This window comes from Cyprinus carpio, chromosome A6 (assembly GCF_018340385.1).
Source record: "Cyprinus carpio isolate SPL01 chromosome A6, ASM1834038v1, whole genome shotgun sequence".
In the NCBI taxonomy this organism is placed as follows: Eukaryota; Metazoa; Chordata; class Actinopteri; order Cypriniformes; family Cyprinidae; genus Cyprinus; species Cyprinus carpio.
This window is the reverse complement of record NC_056577.1, coordinates 11,229,729-11,251,685: the sequence shown is the minus strand read 5'-3', so window position 1 is coordinate 11,251,685 and position 21,957 is coordinate 11,229,729. Positions and strand designations below refer to the sequence as shown.

General features: G+C 39.7%; 1 protein-coding gene across 9 annotated transcripts in view; it reads left to right on the top strand.

Annotated features, from left to right (window-relative positions):
• Positions 1–21,957, top strand: part of LOC109112830 (tensin-1-like) — a 114,091-nt gene that overhangs the window by 87,490 nt on the left and 4,644 nt on the right. For 6 of the 9 annotated variants that reach the window (XM_042758039.1, XM_042758041.1, XM_042758045.1 and 3 more), the window contains 14 exons: positions 750–814; positions 910–993; positions 1,559–1,671; positions 1,798–1,858; positions 3,898–3,973; positions 4,127–4,256; positions 4,347–4,415; positions 4,542–4,658; positions 15,456–16,961; positions 18,153–18,230; positions 18,929–19,116; positions 19,307–19,382; positions 20,142–20,225; positions 20,495–20,521. In XM_042758039.1, the coding sequence (XP_042613973.1) occupies positions 750–814; positions 910–993; positions 1,559–1,671; positions 1,798–1,858; positions 3,898–3,973; positions 4,127–4,256; positions 4,347–4,415; positions 4,542–4,658; positions 15,456–16,961; positions 18,153–18,230; positions 18,929–19,116; positions 19,307–19,382; positions 20,142–20,225; positions 20,495–20,521 (2,674 nt within the window). The remainder of the gene's footprint in view (positions 1–749; positions 815–909; positions 994–1,558; positions 1,672–1,797; positions 1,859–3,897; positions 3,974–4,126; positions 4,257–4,346; positions 4,416–4,541; positions 4,659–15,455; positions 16,962–18,152; positions 18,231–18,928; positions 19,117–19,306; positions 19,383–20,141; positions 20,226–20,494; positions 20,522–21,957) is intronic. The other 3 variants (XM_042758040.1, XM_042758042.1, XM_042758043.1) reach the window with 3 other exon arrangements.

Sequence of the window (21,957 nt, the reverse complement as noted above, 5' to 3'; positions counted from 1 at the left end):
ATATGCTGTCACTGTAATAAAAATCATTTGCTGCCTTAAGTTGAATCACATTGGCTTTTCAATTTAGATTATATTTAACTGATTTTAAAAACAAGTTGAATCTCACATAACAGTTACCATGATTTGTTGATTGTATCATTTTTTACATGTTGTACAATTGGAACTTAATTTACAATGAAAAGGTTGATATTCATATATGACTGGACATAAAGAAAGATACTTGTCTGTTTTATCATCTCAGTAATTAGAGTTTTGTAGACACCTACTTTCTAGTTAGGTATGGAAGTTGGAAAATTATGACCAGAGATGACATAATTAATTTGCATCTTGTCCTGCATGTATGGCTCATGTGATTTGCTCAAAGTTACCTGTGGTCCAATAAGCCAAGACAACATAATTTCAAATGTAGTAATTTGGGCCTGATAAGCAACAGCTATTGAGATGTATGTGGAAACCAGGTTGGTGTCCATTCAAAGCAATCCAAATCAAGGGAATAGTTCACCAAAATAAAAAATGCATCATCATTTACTCACCCTCAACCTGTATGCCTCTCTGTCCTCTGCAGAACACAAAAGAACACATTTTTGAGGCAAAAATAATTGTCTTTGTACAGGCATTTCAAGCTTAGCCAGCATTAAGAAATAGGACATAGTACAAACCGACTGAAATCCCAAAATGACAGTGCCTACTTTGTTTTCACTTTACATGTTCTCCTTGATAATTTGCTAATTTGGCAACATTTCTTGCAGGGAAATTGGGGGAGAACTGGTGTTGTGGTGGGTGCATATATGCACTACAGTAACTTATCAGCCAGGTAGGATGTCTGTATGAAACGTGGTGTATTAAACATACATTAGAGAGCATCATATATCTGTTTAAATTGTTTATATTTTGCATTCATATTTTCAGTGCTGACCAGGCATTGGACAGGTTTGCCATGAAGCATTTTTATGAAGATAAAGCCATGCCCATGGGCCAGCCTTCCCAGAGGAGGTCAGCAATGCACCACACATGCCTATTTTGACTCTACACCAAAAATTGCCATGCAGACTTTTACATACTGATCCTGGAATCAATATTGCCCACAGAACCACACTGAAAATTATGATTTGCTGTTTTTTTTTTTTTTTTTTTTTTTTTTGAGAAATACAGCATTTTGCTTTAGATATCTGTAAATCACATATTTTCTTATTGCAAAGACTGAATGTGATGTGTTTGCATTTCGGGGATTGAACCAGCAGGTGCTACCAAAGTACATGTGCTAAAAGTGGATTTGCAGTGGAACATAAAAAGATGTTCCTGATAATTAGAGTTAAAACTAGTCATGATGTTAAGTCTATGAAGTAGTATGAATAATGATTAATAATACTTACATTCTCCTAAATACAGTATGTGACATATTGATCATTTTTACGTCAATTCGAAGTTTAAGTAAGAGGAAGATATATATCATATACAAATATTTTCTCTTAATGGCTAAAAATATTTAAAATTGTTATTGCATTTTTATATTGCTTTTTTTCATCTTTCCCTTCCATAATGCTGTGTGTATGTTTAGATATGTGCATTACTTCGCTGGTCTCCTTTCTGGCCACATAAAAATCAACAACAAGCCCCTGTTCCTTCACCATGTCATCATGCATGGCATACCTAATTTTGAGTCTAAAGGAGGTGGGTGCACACACTGCTACAACATTCAATTCATCAGTGCAATTTTATGTCTATGTTTATTATAATATGCTCAGTGCAAGCAACTGTAAAATCAGTGATGTGCTGTACTATATCTAACCATGTCAGGTTGCCGACCCTTCCTCAAAATCTATCAAGCAATGCAGCCCGTGTACACATCTGGAATTTAGTAAGTAACTTGCTTCCTGAATCATTTTAATACCTAAAGTGTAGTAGTGATCTGATTATCTTAATTGTAGACATTGTCCATAAAGTTTCTAACATATTGACAGCTGTAACGGACAGGTTTCATCTAGCTTCATTTTCATGGACATGGACAGATTCCTTTTTCCTTTATTCTAGTTCAGAGATGGGCAACTTCAGTCCTGGAGGGGACTACAGAGTTTAGCCCTAATCAAACACACCTGAACAAGCTAATCTGTGTCTTCAAGATCACTAGAAAGCCACAGGGAGTTGTGTTTGATTAAGGTTGAAGCTAAACTCTGTAGGACAGTGGCCCTCCAGGACCGGAATTGCCCAATCATGTTCTACAGTAGTTCATACCAATCCTTAGTTGTCATGGTTTCTGAGTTTATTGTGTCATTCTGTTTAGGTGTTCGTCATTAACCTTGTTGGCTCTGTGTATTTAAGGCTGCATTTACACTTGGCATTAACATGCAACCTGTATCCGGATGTTGTCCACATACACATTGAAAAGACAAGTGTAAATGCACTTATTATGTTAATGTTATCCGATCAGCGTGTCCTGGTCCAGAGGTAGTCGAGGACGCATTGTGATCGGATCTCAGTGTAATGTAAATGCAATCCAGCCATTGTGTCTGCATTCGCAGGTCAACATCACGCAAAACACCGCCCCCTCTCTTGCGAACTTTCAGAAAAAAAGACGGAGAACACCCGTGTGGAGACTAGTGAGATTCCTACACTTATCTTTGATTTGTAAAATGTCCCACGACTGAAAATGCTTTTCAAAAGAAAACCCACCACTTCAGGTTGACTTTGCACCGGGCCATTCTCTGCAGACTTATTTAAATATTGCGCGGGAAAGACAGATCCGATCAATTATCCAGAAGTTAGTTGATGTTGCCAAGTGTAAACCTGCTGTGTTCTGATTGACTGGTTTGCTTTCACACTGCCCTTTTTGCAAGTGAACAAGAAATTGTAAACAAAACCACACATGTGCAATTAGGTCATCCATTCATTGGGCAGAAATTCTCAAGCAGGGAAAATCCGGAAGATCGAAAACAGGCTAATCATGGAAATTTTTTGTAGTGCAATTGTTATTATTTTACAGATTTTCTGTTATCAGCTGCAAACGCAATATGAAAACCTTTATGAACATCAGATGAGACAATGTCATCTATACAATGTTTTAACAAGGATTTTTCGAAGATGAAGAAGTGCTGCAAGATGGTTCCGGTGGAGAAACCATGCTCTTATGTCCGCCTACCATGGCATACTGACAGTGGCACTGCTGAAGATGGATTAGGTATAAAGACAGCGTGCATAGGAAAGCTATTGCAGGCTTTCGCAAGTGTCAGATAACTGTGCGATCGCCCGTCACCCCCAAAATGTATAAATGTTATGTATATTGAATTTACATATTCTTATGATATAAAGCTGAAAGTCTGCATGTTGTTTGCTGTATTAGTATCTGTGTGTGAGAGTCTGGTATAACATCTGTTGCCCTCTTGTTAAGGGATTAACCCATCTCAATCTGCACCTGTGTGTGTGTGTGTGTGTGTGTGTGTGTGTGTGTGTGTGTGTGTGTGTGTGTGTGTGTGTGTGTCTGTCTGTCTGTCTGTCTGTGTGTTTGTGTGTATGTGTGGAGATTGGCAGATATAGTGATAATGCCAAGACTGCAGTTCTTTTTTTATTTTTATTACAGGGTCATTACATTATATCCTTTACAGTTTCTACCCTGGCCAAAAAGGATTCTCAAATAAATTTCTCATCTCACATGCGTCAAACACTTCTCTGTCCATCTCTTTTTCCATCTGTGCTTTTTTGGCATTAATATCCTGACATTCCACTGCTGCTTAAGTTAAATGGTTAAATTTTCATGTTCTTGTTGAGTAGATGATAATATTTTAATAAGCTGGTCTTCCATATAGGCATAGTCTGTATAATTCAGCATTGAGACAGCTTGAAGTATGCCTTTAATAACCTCATCCATCATTTTTCCTTTACCATCCCCTCCATGTTTTACAGTAATGTTCAAGCTGACAGCCACACAGGCATCTGTATCACCATTGAGCCTGGCCTGCTACTAAAAGGAGATATCCTGGTAGGAAGAACAATACTGACACAGTACCATGGTAAAAATATTGACACCGAAATGATTATAGATGAGCAAGAATCTACAAAATGTCTTTTGCATAATATCTTCCCAGCCTGTATCCATTTTGATCTGCCCTTTTTTCCATATCCTCCATCCTGGCTGAAATGTTATCACAAGCGATATCAAAACCCCAGTAGGGATGTGATCTTCAGAGTGCAGTTCCACACATGTGCATTACACAATTTAGCACTGGTCTTCACCAAAAATGACCTTGATGAGACATTTAAAGGTTAGTGTGTTAATTGTCTTTTGCTAATTTATGTTTATTTTTAATTATGTATAAGATGGCATGCAGACTAATCATAAATATGCTATTTAGCAGATGAGAGATTTCCTGAATATGGGAAGGTTGAGTTCATCTTTTCTTTTGATCCAGAGAAAATCAAAGGTAAGCTTATATTATCAAAACTGTAAATTCTACATATCTTTTAATCATCTAGAAGAGATATGATCTTGATAGAAGAGATGAGCACGTTTCAAGGCCTCAACTCTGAAGTTCTTGTTTGTCCCTCAGGGTTGGATCATCTACAGAATGGACCTAGTGTCTCTGTGGACTACAACACCCAGGATCCACTGATCCGCTGGGACTCTTATGAAAACTTCAACAGAAGATTTGAAGACATTAAAGATGGTGAGAGGCACTATTCTTGGTGTTTTCTTGCTGGTGGTCAGACATCTGTGTCAGCTGAATCTTGACGATTCAGAGATTTTATTGCTACAACTGACTTTGGAGCAGGAACAAGGTCAAAATGTAATGGTCATTTGGCCCTGTGCACCGTTTCCTTTGATGTGCTAGTGTGGTCATAAAATGTTTGTGTTCTTGGTGAAGGCAGCTAGGAGCTGGAGGAGGTCAGTGACAGTTGTTCTGCTAGCCTGCTGAATTGCATGAACAGCTAAGTGAACAAGGAGGGCTAAATGGGATATGTGGATTCTCCTCTCACTGCTAATAATAATCTGCTGAAGACTCCAGCGATGCCACTTGAAACACTGACTGCTTCATGGATTATGATTGTTATTTAGGGTATTCAGCATATTACAGATTTAATAAAGTGATTTGACTCTATTGATGGGATTTCTCTTTTTTTCTATCTTTTCAAGTTGAGAAAATTATGTTTCAGGTCATCAGGACACTTTTCCCTTTGCTCAATTTTTATTTTAAACCTACAGTATGTGGTATGCCATAAAGAGCCCTTCCCATGCCTCCTGCCTGAGTTTTAAATAGCATCTAGAGAAATAGAAGGCGTCAGTGGCCCTGCTGTCAGCCCCAGGGAGGGGTGGAAATCTGACACTCCTCTCTTCAGTGTCCTCTTCTGAGAGGAAGGGCTGGTGGGTAAGGCCAGGAGATGTGGGCACCCCAAAACACACACTTGTATACACAATAGATACAGTGGCAATATGAAAGACTGGTGCGTTATTGACATTGACAGGACATTGAAAAATGGCACAGAGCCCTAAGGAGATTACAATTACAAGTAATGAAGCTCTTCAATAAATATATATCTGCAGTGCACTATGTAGACAATCTTCAGATCTTTGGTAACTTGCTTGGGTCTGCCAAAGATGAAAATGGACAATAATTATGCAGCCACTGTGTCAGCAGTATTGCTTAGGGTTCTAGATACACTTTATGGCCAAAGGTATGTGAACACCCCCTTGATTATCTGCTTTGGTTAATGCAGCATTTTGTTCTTTTTTGTTCTGTGGACAGTTCTCAATGCTGTTTTTCTGTTCAGACAGACAGACAGACAGACAGACAGAGAGACAGATAGATAGATAGATAGATAGATAGATAGATAGATAGATAGATAGATAGATAGATAGATAGATAGATAGATAGATAGATAGATAGATAGATAGATAGATAGATACTCTTACAACACAGCATCCCATCAAATACATTATTATTAAAGAGAATAAAGCTCATCTGAGAATGGACAGTTAAGGGTGGTTCAATTTGTCAGCACACACCACTGGACATTTGTGTGTATTCACAAGATCCTTTTGAAATGTAACATCAGGACAATTCAAGTCAACATACTCAAGGAAACTATAATTACTGGAAACTGACTAGTATTAAACTGACATGGAGCATCCTCCAGAATTCAAAATGAAACAAAACAGACTTAAAGAAAAACAAACCGTTTCTTCTCACCACTTCTAATATATATATATATATGAACAAAATATATGGAGGTGCATGATCATCTAATCCTGCCAATAACAACACAAGATACATATACCAGTAGAGAAGGCTGCTTACCTCACTCTAGTGATCATTTTTCCGTCATAAACTCCATCTCAACCTTTATGTCCATTTTACTAATTTGTCCAGGGGGTCCTTAGAGTTTAAGCCAAGCTTGGCAAGCCAAATATGTTTTACTTTATCTATCTGAAAGGTTATAAATGACCATGTCATGTAACATGTCATTTGTTTCTAAATTAAAAAGCAAAATAAATTGGAATGTTATCAGACCCTAAACAGAACATATGATCTGACAGAGAAATTGAAACACAAAGCAAAGACAGATCTTTTCAAATACGGGCTCCGTGATCATAGTCCAGCCAAAGAAAAGAGCAGACACCAAAAAACATAGCTTTTGAAAGTCTCTGTGAGACTGCTGAAGCTAAAGGACACTTTGTACTTCTTGGTTTAAATCTCAAACCTCTTTCTACACATTTCCATTTGTGTGTTTCAGTTAAAGTGTGTGTGGTGTCTGTATTCCTATGACAGAGACAGAGGGGTGTTTTGGGACCGTATAGCCACCAGGGTTTGTTTACAGCTCAGGCTCCATATTTGGCTGCTGCACAGCTTCATGGGATTTTTGGAATGACTGAGAGGGAAGTGTGTGGAACAGAGAGAGAGACAGATTCTAACACTTGGTCAGAATGACTCACAAAAGAGAGCAACTCAGCTTAATGAACTAGAAACAATGATCTCACATCAAAGACACATGGTGAGCAGTGCTATATACACTTGTTGGATACAGAACTGAATATGAATTAGATTTTCCATTGGGCTTGAAAATAGGTAAGTCTTAAAGTGGAAGTTGCCTCATTCAAAGTAATCTACTCATTCTCAAAGCATGTACTGTATCTGTGCGGGTTCAATTACTAGGTGTGATTTTTATGTTCTGCTACTGTGTGTCTTTTTTGTGGATTTTGAAAGATAATTTTGTCAGATTTTTCTGCAAAAAGGTCAGTATTTGTAAATCTAGAAATGAGTTCTGAAATAAACAGTACCAACTGAAATTACCATCAATAATTTCTGAATCTAATTTGATTTACTATTTGGACATTTAGAAAATTCAGCTCTGTATCTCTTTGTTGGATCTGTTCTTGAATCTAAGACTAAATTCTCTGTAATCTAAAAACGGCTTTTACATGTTCCATTTGTGATCAGTTCCTCTATGTTAAATATGCTAGCATTTATTAAAACCTAAAGACGAAGATTAAAAAAGATTATTGTACAGTACAGTACTTTTTTAGTGGAAGATATTTTATATGTTGTTTGTGCTCTTTAGCCCCTTTAGCCGGTGTGGTTACAGATTTAAAGAGTCTTGTCACAGGTACAGTAAAATTGTGACAATCACCTGTGATATGTTTTGAGATACTTTTTTTGTCCCACCTACTTTTCTGAGATAATGTTTTTAGTGACTTTTTTTTCTGTAGGCCTCTTCTATTATTTTGTAAAGCTATGCAAGTATGTTTTTACAGTGCATTACTGTCATGTTAACCTTTATAAATTCAAAAATCTGAGGTCACATTGAATAGACAACACAGAAAGTTTCACAATTTTGAAGCATTCAAAGCAAAGAAATGTTATTAGGTAAATAAATATCAATAAAGATAAATATCAATCATCCATATTTAAGAATTTATTTACTAGATTTCTCTGTCACTTAACAAATGTAAGCAAGTGTCCTTTGCAAAAGACATTTTTGCTTCCACTGAAGGAAACAAGATACTTTATTGGAATATTCTCTAATCATGCTCAGATAGCATGGACCATCAGGTTTGGCATTATATTGTTTCTGCAAGTTTGAGTACATACTGTAAATGCTAATAATTCATGTAGCTTTATGTGTTTTTCAAGTACTTTTTTGGACCCCAACTGGACACTGTTTGGGGCAGGGGCTTTAGCTCCTCTGTATCACAACCTTCTGTAATTAAGTCAGCTGTCAGCACAATCTGTCTGTAAAATCTGTAATTATCATAAGCAGAGCTAGGGGTGGGACAGAGGGACCCAGCAGAAAATTTGACTGGCCCCTTCAGTGCCCCAATCCTGTAAAATTATTGGTAAAAGGAAGACAAATCAGAGATTATCTGGCCAATTAAATGCTACAAAATTAGAACAAAATAAACATAGATTAACTACAAATGACATTTGACCTGAAGTTACTTCTCCTTGAATCCTCTTCTTCACAGAATTTACAATTTAAAGAGAATATATATAGGATAAAAGATCAAATAAAATCGTAGAAATATTTTACATATATATATATATATATATATATATATATTGTCATGGGATGGAAGGAACACACGACAAGGAGAGCTCAAAATAAATACCCCGGAGTGTGGATTTATTCACAGTCGAGGATTTTAGTGAGTAAGGTGCGGGCTGAGTGTCCGAGTGCTCTCCGTGTGGGTCTCCCGGTGCTGGGTGCTCTGCTGTGTAGTGTCGCTCTGGCACTGATCGGTCACACACTGGTGTCTGGAGAAAAACAGGGAGCAAACACAGATTAGTTCTCAGCCGCTTTGGAAACATTAGACTCCCCGTTGTCGGGCCTCGCACGGCTTATCTGGCCACGGGCAAACGAGTCTCAGGTGTGGCCGATCAGCCGGTGATGACTTTCCGCAGGTGCCCTGTATCCGTTTCCAGGGCAACGCTGATCTGTTCTAGTGACACTCGTCACACTCCCCCCCCTAGGCGTTGTCCTGGTCCTGGTGGAAAGATGCGACAGTAACAAGGGGGAAACTGGGGGTGGCTGGGGAGTGACCCCTGACAGACCTGAGAAAGCTGACCAGATCCGGGAAAGTCCGTCTGCATTGCCGTTGGCGGTGCCAGCGCGGTGGCAGATGGTGAAATGGAAATCCTGGAGTGCGAGGAACCATCGAGTCACCCTGGCGTTGGTTTCTTTGGCTCTGGACATCCACTGTAGGGCCGCATGATCAGTGAACAGGGTGAACTTTCTCCCTAGCAGGTAATAACGCAGCTCCAGGATAGCCCATTTCACGGCGAGCACTTCCCTTTCCACCGCCACATAGTTCTTCTCGGCTGCCGTCAGCTTTCTGCTAATGAATAAAACAGGATGTTCCTCACCATCCTGGAGCTGGGACAGGACGGCTCCCAATCCTGTCTCCGACGCATCTGTTTGTAATAGGAAGGGGCAGCTGAAATCCGGGGCGCGTAGGACCGGTTCGGATGTCAGTGCCTGTTTTATCCTTTTAAACGCCTCGTCTGCCTCTTCACTCCAGAACACTCGTTTGGGCTGCCCCTTCCTGTTCAGGTCTGTCAGAGGGGCAGCTATGGAGGAGAAGTTGGGGATAAAACAACGATAGCACCCCGCCAACCCCAAAAAAGCTAATACCTGAGTCTTGGTGTTGGGCCGGGGGGCCACCTGCACAGCTTCGACTTTTTCTCTTGTGGTTTGATCAAGCCCCGGCCCACCTGAAACCCCAGATACTTCGCTTCAAATAGGGCCAGGTGACACTTTCGGGGGTTGGCGGTTAGTCCGGCCCTCCGGAGTTCTCTTAGCACCCTCCGCAGATGGTCCAAATGATCCTCCCACCGCTCTGAATGAATGACCACGTCGTCGAGGTACGCAGCCGCGTATTGCTGATGCGGCCGCAGCAGGACGTCCATCAGTCTCTGAAAGGTTGTGGGTGCCCCGTGAAGGCCAAAGGGAAGGGTTTGATATTGCCAGTGACCACTGGGCGTGGAGAACACGGTCTTGGGCTTGGCGTCCTCCGTTAGTGGCACCTGCCAATATCCTTTGGTGAGGTCTAGGGTGGATATAAAGCGGGCCCTCCCCAGGCGATCGAGTAGCTCATCCACCCGTGGCATCGGGTATCCATCGAATTCTGAGACTTCATTGAGGCGGCGGAAGTCATTACAAAAGCGGAGGGTGCCATCTGGTTTTGGGACCAGGACGATTGGGCTGGACCATGGACTGCGGGAAGGTTCAATTACCCCCAACTTCAGCATGTGTTGAATCTCTTCCTCAATAGCCCGCCGACGAGCCTCTGGGATCTGGTAGGGCCACTGTATAACGACGACCCCTGGTGGTGTTTTGATGTCATGTTGGAGGACACTGGTCTGCCCGGGGACTGTGGAGTACACATCCGAGAACTGACCGATCAGGTGTTGCAATTCCGCTTTCTGTCCGGCTGACAGCTCGGGGTTCGTGTCCACGGTCACTGGTTCCACAACGGCGAGGGTGGCGGTTTGGTCCCGGGTTCCTATCCATCTCTTGAGCAAGTTGATGTGATATAACTGCACGGCGTTTCGCTTTCCTGGTCGACGCACCCGATACGTCACCGGACCCACTCTTTTAATGACCGTGTAGGGCCCCTGCCAGGTGGCCAGAAACTTGCACGCCACTGTGGGTACCAGCACCAACACCCGATCTCCCGTTTGGAATTCTCTCGGCTGGGCAGGCCGGTCATAATGCCGTTGTTGGGCTCGTTGTGCTTTGGCGAGATGGTCCCGGACTAATGGCATTATGTGTTCCTCTGCCGCATTTCGGTAACATGTTCGATGACTGAACGTTGGGGAGAAGGCTGCTGTTGTTCCCAAGCTTCTTTGGCGACATCCAGTAGCCCTCTTGGCTGTCGGCCGAACAGAAGCTCAAATGGGGTGAAGCCAGTGGACGCTTGGGGTACCTCTCGGACTCCGAATAAGACGTATGGCAGCATCACGTCCCAGTCCCGTTTATCCTCTGCGGCCACACTTCGCAGCATTTGCTTGAGTGTCTTATTGAAGCGCTCGGTCAGTCCATCAGTCTGGGGCTGGTATACTGACGTCCTAAGTTGTTTTACCCAGAGTAACCGGCAGAGGTCCGCCATTAGCCGGGACGTGAACGGGGTTCCCTGATCGGTCAGTATCTCTGCTGGGATGCCGACTCGGCTAAAGAACAGGAATAGCTCATGCATGATGTTCTTGGCGGTGGCTTTCCGCAGGGGCACGGCTTCCGGGTACCTGGTGGCGTAGTCGACAATCACCAGTATGTGTTTGTGCCCCCGGGCTGACTTTGGCAACGGCCCCACCAGATCCATCCCGATGCGCTCGAAGGGCACCCCTCCAACGCTGATCTGTTCTCGGGACGCTCGTCACAATATATATATATAGTGACGAGCGTCCCGAGAACTATATATATATATATATATATATATATATATATTATCTGCAATTACAGTTTTTAAATATTTATCTTGTGACATTTTACACTTAGGGCAAGAAATATTCCACAAAAGCTGTAGTAGTAGAATTACCTCTGCTCCACTGAATATTTAAATTAAACATGTCTGCAACAGGTAAATAATTGCAAAGAATATGAGTAGTGTCCTGTGTGTGTGTGTGTGTGTGTGTGTGTGTGTGTGTGTGTGTGTGTTTGTTTGTTTGTGTGTGTGTGATGATAGGATGTTATGCTGAATGTGAATGAGCTGTGCTGTCTTACTGAGCAGCAGCTGGATCGCTGTGTGACCTCATGTTGAATATAGCCTACCCCCACCCCATCTGTTTTAACTCTTACAGTAATTTGTCTCTTGGGCTTTCTCATGTCATTGCCATTCCTGTCAGCTTACCATTCGCTTAATTTCTGTAAATTGTCATTATACACTCACCACCCATGTCTGTCTGTCTGTCTGTTAGTCAGTCGGTCTGTCAGTTAGCCATTCTATTTTTCTGCCTAGCTGTCTACATGCCTACTTCCCACCACATATTCTTTTTTCAGCCTCTCCCAGGTTTTTATTTATTTTATTTTTGTACTCTTTGTCCTTCTGTTATTTATTAGAATATCCTTATCTTTCACTCTCTTTTTATAAATGTGGCCAGTATAACATGATTATGGTATGTTGAACTGCAGTGGCCCTCTGCTTCTTCTCTCTCTTGACCAACACTTTGGCATTATTTAACCATGATATCATTCCCTTGGCCCTAACCTAATGCCATGGCTGTTGCTAGACAGACTTAGTAAAACTGCATCATTCAAAAACAATCATTCATTAGTTACACAATACTGCTTAGTTTTAAGTTACATATCTTAACATGTTATTTTCCAGTTCATAGCATACACTTCTTTTCCAAGGCAGTGTGCCAATTACCAGGGCTGGGAGATGAGAATACACAATACATTGATGATTGGGCGATTGTGGAATCTTACAAATGTTATAGTTGCTGTCTCATTTGCCTTGGCTCAAACCTGAAACCTTGTTTCTAGTCTATTAGCCCATTAGACCTCCACTATCAATGCTTTATAATTAATATAACCTAATTTTAAAGTAAAATAATAAATAAATACATTTAATTTAAATTAAATATACAATTAATTATTGTAACATGTAGTTGATGGAAGAAGTAGTGGGACTAATCAGTGAATTTTACAAAAACACAAGACTCAACACAAAACAAAAACAAGAGTTTGGTTGAAGGTGTACAGTACAGTAGTGCAGAATTTTCATTTATGAGTCCGATTAGCTATGAGATTTAATAAATTATCTAGAAAACAGATATGATTGGGTCGGTGAGGTGGAGCTGAGAATCATTGGCATAGTCAATGAGACTTTATATTTGTGGCAGATAGAATCCAGGGGGAACAAACCATGTAAAGAGAGAACAACAGAGGCCCTAAGATGGTTCCCTAGGGAACACCACATGTGATAGTCACAGATGATGAGAAAAAAAAATCTCCATATTGATTGAAATGCCCTCTATAGTATATACCAGTCAGAGAGCTAGAGACTGAAAACCTGCCTAAATCATTCCAGTCATTAGGATGGATTTCAAAAGTCTATGGGAAAATTTTAAATGGAAGTGAGCATCCCTATGCCCTACTTCCTTTGAAAGGCAGAGCCCTTGAAGTGTGTTCTTTGAAGGGTGTAGGGCATTACTGTCTCCTATAAGTATTTGGAACTCCCTTGACGAAGGAGATGACTGACCAAATGTTACCTTGACAATGCCACGCATGCGTGCAGCATTCAGCACTCCATCAGTTGTCACAAATAATTATTTATTCTTCTTATTATTATTTTATTCAATTGTCTAATATGTCTTATTTACAATTAAACTAAACTTGCTTAAACTTGCTTACACTACCATCTTAAATCATTTTTTAATTACTGATGAAAAATATTTTGTATCACATTAAAATAGACAAATTCAAATAGCCTATTCTACTTACATTTGTATGTGAACTTGAAATCAACCCCAACTTTGCTTTAAAAAACATCACAAGATCTCCTAACAGAAGATCACATGATCACAAACGGAAATCACTTCCGTGAAGTGACCATCACATATTCCCTTCGCTAACAGACTTCTGGAACGACCCTTCGTGAAGGGATTCAGTTGTTCACTTTCATTTGGAACGTCCCTATAAATGGTATCCCCTTCCCGAAGTGCCCTTCAAAGGCACAAAAAAGCCGTTTGGAATTCGCCCTATAAATCAACATAGAACTGCCAGCTAGACAGCAAAAGACATCAGTGATTACTGCCTGCATCACTCTAGTTAATTTAAGGCAGACATTAAAACTATTCTTACAATTTAATTATTATCCTAACAGTTTTAATATTGGCTTGGTAGCATATTGAAAAAAATATAATCAAATCCATTTATTAAAAAAAAAAAAACATAGCTGTTACACTTTATTTTACAGTACATGTACTTACAGTGTACTTACCCAAGAAAGTACTGGGTAGTATAAAGTAACTACATGGGTTAAGGTTAGGTTAGGGAGTAAGTTCAGGGTTAGTACCTATTAGGGCTGTCAAAATGGCTGAAAAACTAAATTTGAATTTTTTACTTAAATATTATCAAAATTCGAATTTTATTCAAATTAAAAAAATAATTTCAGTTAGAGTAAAGAAAAGCTTTTGGCTTCTCTCCTGAGGCCACAAGAGGGCGCATCGAGCAAAATATTACTAATGCTTGTTTATTCAAAGCATAAGATGACATGACTATCTGTGAAAAAAAGTGCATAATGTTTAAAATAATGTTTATAAACCTATTATAATTAAGTTGCATAAACAACTATAAACAAAACAGCATGTATGCATAGTTATTTACAAAGGGCTGAAAGCCAATCACACAGAGTACATTTTTCATTTAAAAACATGAGTTGCAGTGGAATGGGGAAAAACCCTGCCGTAAAGTCTCAAGATATGTTTTTTCAAAGTTGAACTTGCATAAATTTTACATGGCTTTCTAAACATGCAACTGTGATAGATGTCCCTCTATAAAATGTGCAAAATATGTGTTCTGTGTGAACAGCTTGGTTTCAGTTTTGACGTAAACAATATTTTCTCCTCATTGATGTTCTCTTTTCATGCAATATTTGTAATTAAAAAATCTAGTGGCTTCAACTGGATAGGCTAACAAAAACATTATAGTGCAACCACACTTACATTGTCATCGCATCTCATGCGCCACTGATAAGGCCGCCTCCTTAACGCACAACTAAAATTCGAATGCAACGTTTTTGCATTTGAATGTGGATTTTTATTTTAAATTCAATGAATATTCGAAATTCACCAGTTATTACCCAGTAATTGAAATTGCTATAATAAATACATAGTATGCACACACAGTACAGGACAGTAAAATAAAGTGATACTCACATAACTTGTATAACATAATTAGATCAAATTTAGCATTATGTACATTTCTATAATGACAACTCTCTGAATAGTTTAACTTTAATGGATGTGACAGTATTAATGTATTTGGTCTTGGCTGAGTAAGTATGGAGACTTGCTACTGACAGTACATGCACAGACACACTGCTTGGTACATGTAAGAAATACTCCTGCTGCACAAATAGCATCTATAGTGGTGGAGGTGGGGGAGTTTAAGGATTTTGCGCTGCAAGACTTAACCAAACTATAAAAATTTTGAGCTGCATTGCTTCAGATTGATCAGAGACAAATCTGCTTGTGTCATGTAGTGAATAATGTGAGAGCAGCAGATTAAGGATCTATAAGCTGCACAATCTAGAGTTTCATGACAGAACTAGAAATTCATTTTAATGACATGAGGATGAGCTCCCCTGTCTGAGTTTTGTTTCTTCCAAAGATTTTCTCTCTACAACCTTTCTGTTGCATGTAAAAACTATGGATTGTGAAAAGTTCTATACAAATAATACAGGAGGAATTCTATAATATTCCTGAGACATTTTTATAACCTCTTTTTCACATTTCTCTCATTCACAGGTCCAGTAGACGGCAGCCTTTACTTCCAGTTTCAGCAGAAAGACTCTCTTGAGGGAACTGTGTCTGCCAATGGTGGTTATTCAACTGACTGTGCTCCTCCTGTAGTTGAACATGCACTTCCTCTTCCGGTTGCCAACCATCCACTACCAGCTGCAGACCACGCCCTTTCTGTCAGTAGTGACTCAGGAAACTCCACTGCTTCTGTTAAGACAGACCGCACAGATGATGCTCAACAGTCTTTGTCATCCTCAGGGCCTGTGAGCCAAGCTCCCCCTGAGTCTGCAATTAGTCCTTGTGAGAACCAAGAGTTGGGACAGCTTCTGAGTGGGTCAGAGGGACCACCACTTCTCCCTCATCAGAATTTCCTCTCTTTTGCCAACACAAGCCCAGGGGTTGGAGTGCGGCACCTTGTGCCTGCCCAGGTCCACGTTAACGGACAAGCAGGTGCTGAGCGAGAAACTGACATTATTGATGACGAGTTACCAGAAAGCCAGGTGGGAGATAACAGTGTAGGCAGTCTTGGCACATTCTCCTCCTTTGAGGGTCAAAATACACCAGCTGACAGCAAACCAATCACTGAGTCCACAGTAGTAGAAGTAGAGAGGCAACTTGGGAATTTCCTAGAGCGGAGGCCTAAAAAGGAGATGCCTGTGCACCAGCTTCGAGGGTCATCATCAGCACATGGACTGATAGAGTACAGTGGGCAGAATGAAGGAATGTATCGCTCGCAGTCATATGGTGGCCTGATGCTGGATGGAGGACTTCAGTACTTGCCACAAGCTCCTGAACGTAACACCAGCAGCCGAGAGGCAGTGCAACGAGGGCTCAGTGCTTGGCATCAATATGGTCTTGTGGATGACCCCTTCTTTGGCTCAGATGGTGCCCTTCCACGCTTCCCAACTTGTGGAGATGGATCACAGCAGGATGTAGAACAGTCTATAGATGCCCTAAACATGCTCATGCTTGACTTGGAACCTTCACATACACCATTTCCCAAATCTCAGAGTGCTCCCGCAGGTGAGAATATCTCAGCTTTCCAACCACCTTTTGCCCAGACACTAGTCAGACCTTCTTACCAGGCTGACCAGGCCATCTATAGTGTCACTGGTGGCCCACCTCTCTCTTCCTCTGCCAGTTTTGGACAGTCCTCACAAAGAGCATCACCTGCTTACACCATGACTCCACTATCTGAGCATCATCAGAGGGGTTACCAGTCCCCTCAGGCCCTTTCACCTATCTATCAGCAAGATCCCTACAGTATCCGTGGAGGTTCAGGCACAACACCATCCCCAACTTTACCCCTCCCATCTCCAATCAAGCCCCAGTATGTCTACCCAGGAAGCAGTGAGGTCTCTTACTCTCCAGACCTCCAGGGTACATTCCCAGTTCCTCAAAAAAGCACACCTTCATCCCCACTCCCCCCAGTTACCATTGCAAAAGAACCTGAACCAAATTCTGAGGAGGAGACGCTAAACCTTGAGGGACTTGTGGCCCACCGTGTGGCAGGTGAGGAAGAAGGAAATTGTGCTCTGAGTACATAGCTTTTGCAGCATATATAAGATAACTGAAACTGAAAATGTGTCCACTAGAATCTGTAAAAAATCTATAGATTATGTGATGCATTTTTTGGTTTTTGCCTTTGTATTTTTGAGATAACTATAAAAGTTTCCAAAAAAAAAAAAAAAAAAAGAACAATTATAAGCTGAAGCTGGCAGGGATTTATTATAGTTCATTATTAAAGTTTGTAAGTGACAGCTTGATGGATAATCAGGATATGACTCTACCCAGCCTCATTTTGATGTCATTAGAGCATGCAGTTTAGTTTAGCCTGCTACTGGCTTCATTTAACAGTCTCATACAAAGTGCAGCATCTAAAAAAAAAAAAAAGACAATACACCAAGCCCTGGTAACCTAAAGGAGCCATAGTAATGTGAACAAGATCACTTATATCTTGATTTCGTCCTGTAGGAGATCAAACATAAAGACTGGGAAAATTCCCTGCAAGTATGTCCCACTGCATAGATAAACAATGAAGACATGTTCTAATACTGAACTATAAATTTGACCTACACAATAAAGATTGATGAAAGAAGGTTATAGAGGTGTCATCATGTCTCATGTTGACATAGAGTATTCTTGGCAGATACTCACACTGTCCACTGTGTAGGAGTGAATAGCTGCAGAGATGTAAGTCACCATTGGCCAGAATAGACCTTACCACACTGTGCTTCAGCTACTATGCATTCTCTGGCTTGAACAGCAGATTATTGATATTACAGGAAAATACATAAGAGCACCACTCTCTGGCAGTGAATGGAATTGCTCGAACAGGTTTTCTATCAAACATATTCTAATGAGACTGTTGTGTCTCTCTAGTGCTTCTTGGTACCACTAGTAGACCACTACATCATTTTGAGTACTTGATTATTTACTCACATATGGAAAGTCATGTACAATTATACAAACGTATTCTAGTAAACAGAACAGTTTGTAATGTAGCAATGTATTTTAAAGAAATATGTTGAGACCCAGAAAGTAGGTTTCAGATTCACCCTCCTTCATTCTTCTTGTTTCCCCCATTTATGTCTATCTCTGCTGTGGTATATGAATCACCCCTCACACCACTGATTTCCAACCTGCACCTTCATACTCCTCCTCTTCTTCTGATTCAACCCATTCCATCATTCCTCAACCCAGAGTACAACGCCCGCATCCGGGGCATCTCCAAGAGCATGCCCTTCCAGCCCGAACATCATCGTTCCTATTCCTTCTCTGGTTTGTCCCCTCTTACACCTCCACTTCTCCACTTCCTCCACTCCTTTCTGTTCTCTTTCTGCATCTCTGTCATCTTTTTTTATGAAATTGTTAAGGGCCAATCACTGAATGTATGCAGGAAAATATAGTGAGCCTTTAAGTGTAAAACATTTTGTCAGAACTATTATTAGGAGTCAGAGTCATTATTTTGTTAACTGGGCTATTATTATTGGGATCCCAGCACAAAGTCATCAAGAATATCGCATTTTGGGGTATAACGTCCAAACCATACTGTATGTCACAGATTATTTAAATTTTATAGTACTGGAATACTCAGGTTAAACTTAACACAAATTTTTATATGATTTCACAACCGTCTAGAAGTCTTTCACCATATTGGATTTTGGCAAGAACTTTTGTTACCTATTTTTCTTGGCCATTTGCACTGTAATGAATGAAAATTATGTAGGAAGAGTCTCAATATCAATAATTATCACAAACATGTTAAAGTTTAAATTCAACATGGATGTTAATAATTTTCCCTTAATTAAATGACTATAACTTTTGATGTAGGGCCTGACCTATTTTAGTAAAACAGCTATAATTCTTGATATAATCCTTAATCTAATGACACTTAAAATATTTGGCTGAAAAGTTAAAATTGTACACTTCTTACATGTGAACTTCATTTGCTTTAAGAACTTTTTCCATGTGTTTAGGATCACATTCCCGTACAGTAACCCCAGATGAAGCCATGCCAACTATGCGCCGACGAACCACCAGTGAAAGCCAGTACCTCAGCAGCCAAAATGACAGTGCAGCCCACAGAGTGTGTTCTCCATTGAAACCTGTATCTCCAGACTTTGCCAACACAATTGCAATGAACCCAGGTGGACAACCCAAGGAGGTATACAATAACGGATAAATTGTGGAGATAGATGTTTCACTTTATCATTTCATTTAACATTGTAATGTTTTAAATATGTTATTGTAAAGTGTTTTTACTTCTCTTAGTTGTATTACTGTATATAGCATGTATTGGGTATTGTAATACATAATACTTTAATATTTTGTTATCCTATATGTTTCCCTTTCAGAAAACTGTACATAGCTACAGGGAGGCATTTGAGGAGATGGAAACATCTCCTTTTAATCCTACCCACAGTAGTGCTGGTGAGACACATCCCCTGACCCCTACCTTTTCCGTATCACCTAAAACCTTGCCAGAGACCCCCTATTTTAACCTGTGTATGTTTAGCTTCCCTGCAGAAAGAGTGTTCACTCTTCAGTCAGAATTTCAGTCAGAATTATTCAAAACATTGCTGTGTTAATATACAACAACAACAACAGAATATACATATTATGAACAGTTACAATTCTGTCATGACGTTAGGTAAGAAAAGTAAAGCTAAATCGAACAAATTTGCATTGAATGCAGAACTTGCATAGAATTTTTACAAATAACTATTATATGCTGTGACAGGGCAGGCTGCAGGTGAAAAAAATTCTGTGGCAAGGTTAGGCTGAATTCATAATGCTTAAATGCCTTTACCCTGACTTTTGATTGATTGATTGATTGATTGATTGATTGATTGATTGATTGATTGATTGATTGATTGATTGATTGATTGATTGATTGATTGATTGATTGATCAGCATGTTTAGAAATGTGAGGAGCATCCCATAGTCTTTGACAGTACAGTACATAGTAATAACTGATGTTGTAACTACCTTTCATATTAGTTAAATACTTTACATATGGGTCTTGTAAGTGGTTTAGCTCCTTCAGACAAAGCTAGTGATTTAAGATAAATAAGACTTAAAGTCACTTTTATATTATTAGCACTTTTGAACTTAATTTCTGTGTTTTTAAAGTGTTCTTCTTGTGGCTTTTGAACGCTTGAACCTAACAAAGTATTTTTGTTTAAATAGGCCATTCTGGTCAGACCGCTCTTTCAGCCACAGGACTAAAGGCACAGAACCCTACAGAAGCTCTGGTACAACAAAGCAGTTCAGGTGTGTACCTGTAAAACCCATATAGTCCTCTGTCCACTTATGTATATTTTCCAATTTTGTCATCATTTAATAAGTAGGCTGCTTGATTTATTAACCATTACATGGCCAGCAGTGTTCAGAAATACCCCTCTGCCCCACCCCTCTCATCCATCTACAATGCTAAGTCCTCCTGCTGTGCATTCCCATCACATTCACACTGGTATTATTCTTTTCCCCTTTTAAAAAACTGTCATTGCTCCTCTTTCTCTTTTCATGCCTGCTGCTATTAGATTCTGATTCTAGTGATGATATAGAAGGTAAGAGCATTTTGAAATGACAGTGGAAACCCTTACAATGATATGTTCATTATCTCCAAGAATGCTACACTCTCGTTCCTGCACACATTCCATACTGTTAACTCCTGCAAACCAACTTGTATATGTGGGTTTTATTGAAATTGTATTTCAGTATTATAGTGTCAACAATATTGTGCCAAAAGACTCTGCTCTGTAACTCTTGAGGTTTTTTCCTATTTTTAATTAAAAATTTTAAGTCCTATTTTAATGTCATGTGGAATAAAATTATACTTTGCTTTCCAATATTGCCTGCACACCATTTTACATTTTGTTTGAAAACATAAAATTTTGATTTTTTTTAAATTTTCATTACATCATCCCCAAATTTGTCATATACACTGCGTTCCAAATAATTATGCAAGTGATATATCAATAGGATTTTGGTAAAATAAAGAGTCAGATTTTTGTTTGTGTGGTTATTCACATCTTTTTAGATAACTGGTATCAATCTAAGACAGGTTTGTTCAATAGTTTGACAGGTCTTCTTAGGTAAATGGAAACCCTACTTGAAGAGATTGTTCCACATTATTAAGCAAGTCACAGTTCTCATGAAATATGGTGAGGAAGAAAGATCTTTCTGAAGATGAAAAGTATGAAAAACTTGCAAAAGGCATCAAAACAAACAATATTTTGTTAAAAGCAAATAGAGATTATTGAACTGTCAAAAGATTTGTGAGTGACTTAGAGCACAGAAGATCTTGGTCAGATAAAGATTAAGTAAAGTTCCTGTCAAACAAATTAACTGTATTGTAATACAAGCTGTAAAAAAGCTACTGGAGTCTCAAGATCCTCTCCATGCAGACTGACAGATGTGTGTAAAGCTGCGTTTCAGTCACTGCTAACCAAACCTCACAAAGAGAAACCTGCACAGTGGCTGTAGAAACACATGAAGACTTGTTTTTAAATAGTTTTATTCACTTACGAATGCTGCGGTACAATGAATGGTTCAGATAAATGGATTTCTGATAGATGATGAATGGCCATTCTATTCCAATGAGACATCAGCAAGGAGGCGGTGGGTGATGATTTGGGTTGGAATATTGGGAAGTGAGATGTATGGTCATTTTAGGGTGTCAAAATGACTTCTGCAAGATATGTGGAGCTCATAGCTGACCATTTTCTGCTGTGGTATAAAATGAAGAATAGTGCTCTTGGAAATAAAAGGATTTTCATGCAGGATAACACACTAGCCCATGCTGCATAAATACCATTGTGCTAAACTGTTTGAAAATGTGTTTCTACAGCCACTTTGCAGGTTTCTCTTTGTGAGGTTTGGTTAGCAGTGACTGAAACGCAGCTTTACACACAATTGTCAGTCTACACGTAGAGGATCTTGAGACTTCAAACACCTGTCTGCTGCTCAGCAGTGGATTTTTTACAGCTGGTATTACAATACA